This window comes from Rhinolophus ferrumequinum, chromosome X (genome assembly GCF_004115265.2).
Source record: "Rhinolophus ferrumequinum isolate MPI-CBG mRhiFer1 chromosome X, mRhiFer1_v1.p, whole genome shotgun sequence".
Classification (NCBI taxonomy): Eukaryota; Metazoa; Chordata; class Mammalia; order Chiroptera; family Rhinolophidae; genus Rhinolophus; species Rhinolophus ferrumequinum.
In genome coordinates, this window is record NC_046284.1 from 110,293,074 (window position 1) to 110,298,568 (window position 5,495).

The window sequence follows — 5,495 nt, forward strand, 5'->3', positions numbered from 1 at the left end:
GGTGTAAAAGTAATTGTGGTTTTGGACCGTGAATTTTAAATCATTATAACTAGGCTCAAGCACATCTTTATTAATCAAAATAGGAATCATTACAATCAACACATTTTTACCAATGAGATATAAGTTTATTTATTCCTGTAGCCTAAAAATCCATGCTTCGGGATTTGAAGAACTCTTCGAAAGCATTTTCTGCATCCTGCTGGTTGTAGAAGCATTTTCCCTGCAAAAAGTTGTCGAGATGCTTGAAGGAGTGGTAGTTGGTTGGCGAGAGGTCAGGTGAATATCGCGGATGAGGCAAAACTTCGTAGCCCAATTCATTCAAGTTTTGAAGCGTTGTTTGTGCGACGTGCAGTTGGGCATTGTTGTGGAGAAGAATTGGGCCCTTTCTGTTGACCAATGCCAGCTGCAGGCGTTGGAGTTTTCGGTGCATCTCATCGATTTGCTGAGCATACTTCTCAGATACAATTGTTTCGCCAGGATTCAGAAAGCTGTAGTGGATCAGACTGGCAGCAGACCACCAAACAGTGAGCATGACCTTCTTTTGCTGCAGGTTTAGCTTTGGGAAGTGCTTTAGAGCTTTTTTCGGTCCAACCACTGAGCTGGTCATCGCTGGTTGTATAAAATCCACTTTTCGTCACACATCACAATCCGATCTAGAAATGGTTCATTGTTGTTGCGTAGAATAAGAAGAAAACACTTCAAAACGACGATTTTTTAATTTTTGTTTTCGGTCAGCTCATGAGGCACCCACTTATCGAGCTTTTTCACCTTTCCAATTTTCTTCAAATGCCGAATGACAGTAGAATGGTCGACACTGAGTTCTTCAGCAACTTCTCGTGTAGTTGTAAGAGGATCAGTTTCGAGGATTGCTCTCAATTGGTCGTTGTCAACTTCCAATGGCTGGCCACAACGCTCCTCATCTTCAAGGCTCTCATCTCCTTTGCAAAACTTCTTGAACCAGCACTGCACTGTACGTTCATTAGCAGTTCCTCAGCCAAATGCGTTGTTGATGTTGCGAGTTGTATCTGTTGCTTTACAGCCCATTTTGAACTCAAATAAGAAAATTGCTCAAATTTTCTTTTTGTCTAATGTCATTCCCATAGTCTAAAATAAATATAAAATAAACAGCAAGTAATGTCATTAGCAAAAAAACATAAAGCGAGAAATATGCATTAAAATGATGTATAACATAACCACATTTATTTAAGAATGTATTCCAATATCAAATGGCAAATTTCAACAATGCAAAAACCACAATTACGTTTGCACCAACCTAATATAAGAAAACTATAGGGAGGCAAAGATCAGAAATAGTCCATTCAAAGGAGAATTAAAAGCATGTGTGAAGTCACTGGAGCAATAGTTTGAGGTGACTGAGGAACAGAAAGGAAATCATCGTGGCTGAAACATTGTGAATGGGTGAGAGCATGAAAGAGGCTGGAGTTGGAAAAAATGGGTCTTGTAAGTCCATGTGGTAACTGGCTTAGAGTGCAGTGAAAAGCCATTAAGACTTGTACTCTGGTCAGAAACATGATTTGTTTTACATTTATAAATTAAGCACAGGGACTTTCACTCTACTTCTAGAAAGATAAAGTAGAGATACCTTTCCCTATATTTCCCACTAAATACAACTAAAAACCCTGCACATTATATATAAAATAAACATAAGAAGACTTTGAAAAGCAGAGAGAAGAAGGCAGACCAGCAAGGGAAATTAGACCCAAGGAATGACACAGTAGTGAGTTCTCCAGGTTTTTTATTTTTGCCTCATGTATCACGGACTTAGAGCTGAAGAAGCTAGAAACATGGAAACACCGAGGGCACAGACCAAAAAGTCCCAAGAAAAGCCTCCTCTCTCTAGCTAAGTGACCAGGAAAGAGGCAACCTAGCAAAGCAGAAAACATTGAGATAATAATGTTTATTATTATCTCTAATTAACTCTACTCCTGCAAAACACCACAGAAAAAAAAACTGAAGCGCAACCCACACTTATGCCTGCAAAGGCACAGTAGGGAGCCTAGACTTCTATCTTTGCCAGGCTGTAGCAAGGCACTCCAGCACCTCTGCCATGCTGGTGTCAGAGAAGGCCAAGTGGGAACAGAGATTTTCATCCTTGCCAGGCAGTAAAACCATCCCCCCTTCCAGTGTCAGTGGAGCTTGGATTGCTACCTCTACTCAGCAGTAATTAGAGTATCTCTTTCCCCTCTGGAGTGGTGTCAATGGAATCCTTGTGGAGAGTCAAGACTTTGATCACTGCCTAGCAATAATGAAACCACCTCCTACCCTGTAATGTCAGCAGAGACCAAATGGTGAGCTTAAGTAATGAAACACTCCTATCTCTCCCATCCTGGGAGGTATTAATGGAAGCCTATAGGAAAGTCAGAACTCCAACCATGGCAGCAGTAATGAGAAGCCCCACTTTCAGGTGTCAATGAAGGCTAAGTAGGGAACCTGGACTTTACCACTCCTGACAGAGGGAAGGTGGCACCCCCACTTCCCGGCTAGAGTGGTGCCACAACTAAAAGAGAAGGTTTACAAAAGATCTACAGGCTCATAACATAATACCCTAAATGTTCAGATTTCAATTGAAATTCATTGATACACTAAGAACCAGGAAGATCTCAAACTGATTGAAAAAAGACAATAAATGAATGCCAATAACAAGATGACAGAGATGTTAGAATTATCTGACAAAGATGTTAAAGCAGCCATTATAAAAACTGCTTCAATCAACAATTACAAAAATACTTGAAATGTATGAAAAAACCAGAAAATCACAGCAAAGAAATAGAAGACATAAAGAAGAAACAAATGAAATTTAAGAACTAAGAAATATAATAACTGAAATAAAAAACTGAATGTAGAGGATAAACAGCAGAAAGGAGTGGACTGAGGAAAGAATCAGTGAATGTTAGAATAACAGAAATTACCGAATCTGAACAAAAAAAGAGGAAATAGACTTAAAAAAAAAAAAAAAAGAACACAGCTTTAAGGACCTGTGGCATAAAAACAAAAGATCTAACATTTATGTCATTGATATCCTATAGCAGGGGTGTCCAAACTTTTTTCAACGTTTTTCACCAAGGGCCATATGCGATAAAATACACAAACAGCCGAGCCACTCACTTGAAGTGAAGTACGTATTGCCTCACCTGGTTTATTTAAGTAAACTAAATATATTTTTGGAATTTGCTGCGGGCCAATTAACAATGGATCATGGGCCACAGTTGGCCCGCGGGCCGCAGTTTGGACACCCCTGACCTATAGGAAGACAAAGAAGGCAAGGCTGAAAAAGGATGCAAAGAAATCATAGCTAAAAACTTCCAGATATGGCAAAAGACAGAAACTGACAAATCCAAGAGGCTGAAAGAACTTCAAATAAGATAACCAAACAAATCCATACGAAGGTATGTCATTGTCAAATTTCTGAAAACTGAAAGCAAAGAAAAAAAAATCTCAAAAGCACTGGACGGAAACAATATCTTACCTATAGGGAAAAATAATGTGAGTGATAGCTGATTACTTATGAGAAACCATAGAGTCCAGAAGGATGTCAGCAAAATGGTGAACTAGGAAGCTCCCAAGTTTTTGTTTCCCAACAGAAACAGAAAAACAATAACAGCAACCAGAAATTTACATGTAAGAAAATGTATTTGGGCCCTTACTTTATACCATATACAAAAGCTAACTCAAAATGGATAAAAGACATAGATGTAAGAGTTAAAACTATAAAACTCTTAAAGAAAACAATGGAGACAATCTCTATGACATTGAATTTGGCAATGATATATATGACAACAAAGGCAAAGGCAATGAACAAAAACAATAGGTAAATCAAACTTCATTGAAATTATAAACTTTTTTGTATTAAAGGACATTATCAAAAGAGTGAAAAGGCAACCCACAGAATGGGAGAAAATATTTACAAATCATGTATCTGATCGGAAATTAATATCTAGAATATATAAAGAGTTCCTACAACTTAAGAACAAAAAAATGCACAATCTATCCTATAGGACTTGAACAGACATTTCTCTCAAGAAGATATACAAATGACCAAAAAGACATGAAAAAATGTTCACAATCACTAATCATTAAAGAAATGCAAATGAAAGTACAATGAGATACCATTTCATACTCATTAGGTTAGCTACTAAGAAAAAAACCAGAAAATACAAGGGTTGCTGAAGATAAGGATAAATTAGAACTTTTGCTCATTGCTGGTGGGAATGTAAAATGGTGCATTCATTGTGGAAAATGGTTTGGAAATTCCTCAAAAAAATTAAAAAAAAGAATTACCATATGATTTAGCAACTCAACTTTTAAGTGTATACCCAAACAAATTGAAAGCAGGGACTCAATCAGATACTTGTACACTAGTGTTCATAGCAACATTATTCAAAACAGCCAAAAGTTGGGAACAATCCAAATGTCCATCAACAGATGAATGTATAAACAAAATATGTATGTATACAATGGAATTTTATTCAGCTTTGAAAAGAATTGGAGATCTGACACATGCTACAAACATGGATGAACCTGGAAAATACTATGCTAAGTGAAATAAGTCAGACACCAAAAGACAACTATTATATGATTCCACTTATATGAGGTACCTAGAATAGGTAAATTCATAGAAACAGGAAGTAGAATAGTGGTTACTAGGGACTAGGAAAGGGGAGAATGGGGAGTTATTGTCTAATGGATAAATTTTGGATATGGATAGTGTACAACATTAAGGTACAACTTAATACCACTGAATTTTATACTTAAAATGATTAAAATGGTATATTTTATTTTATGTATATTTTATCATAATAAAAAAATACTAAAAGAAGGCAACCCCCCAAAAAATACCCATAGAGTCCAGAAAAAAGTGGCACATTTTTCAAGTGCTGAAAGAAAAAAAAAAAGAACTGTCAACCCAGAATTCTATATTCAATAAAAATATCCTGTAAGAATGAAAGGTAAATCAACATATCCTCAGATGAAAGAAAACTAAGAAATTTTGCCAGCAGATCTACCCTAAGAGAATGGTTAAAGGAAGTGTTTTTTGTTTTTTTTATTAAAGCTTATTGGGATGACAATTATTAGTAAAGTTATTAATACATAGGTTTCAGGTGTACAATTTTGTAATATAGGAAGTTTTCTAAATAGAAAGAAAATGATAAAAGATGGAATGGTAGAACCTCCAGAAGGAAGAAAGAATATGAGAAGCAAAAATATGGGTAAATATAATATAGATTTCCCTTGTCCTCTTGAGTTTTCTAAATTATGGCTGATGGTTGAAACAAAAATTATAACTGTCTGATATAGTTCTCAGTGTATGTAGAAAAAATACACACACACACACACACACACACACACACATACATAGATACACATACACAGAGGGTACCAAAAAATGTATACACATTTTAAGAAACTAAAAAAGACATGGTATTTAAAAGACTAAAAAAGACATTGTAATACTCAATATATACCGATAACAAAAG

At 36.1% G+C, this 5,495-nt stretch overlaps 1 protein-coding gene across 1 annotated transcript; it reads right to left on the minus strand.

The window, feature by feature from the left end:
- LOC117030048 (histone-lysine N-methyltransferase SETMAR-like) lies at positions 1 to 1,274 on the minus strand. Its single transcript, XM_033119679.1, has one exon. The coding sequence runs from the start codon at positions 605 to 607 to the stop codon at positions 143 to 145; it is 465 nt and encodes a 154-aa protein (XP_032975570.1). The 5' UTR covers positions 608 to 1,274; the 3' UTR covers positions 1 to 142.
- Positions 1,275 to 5,495: the final 4,221 nt, after the last annotated feature.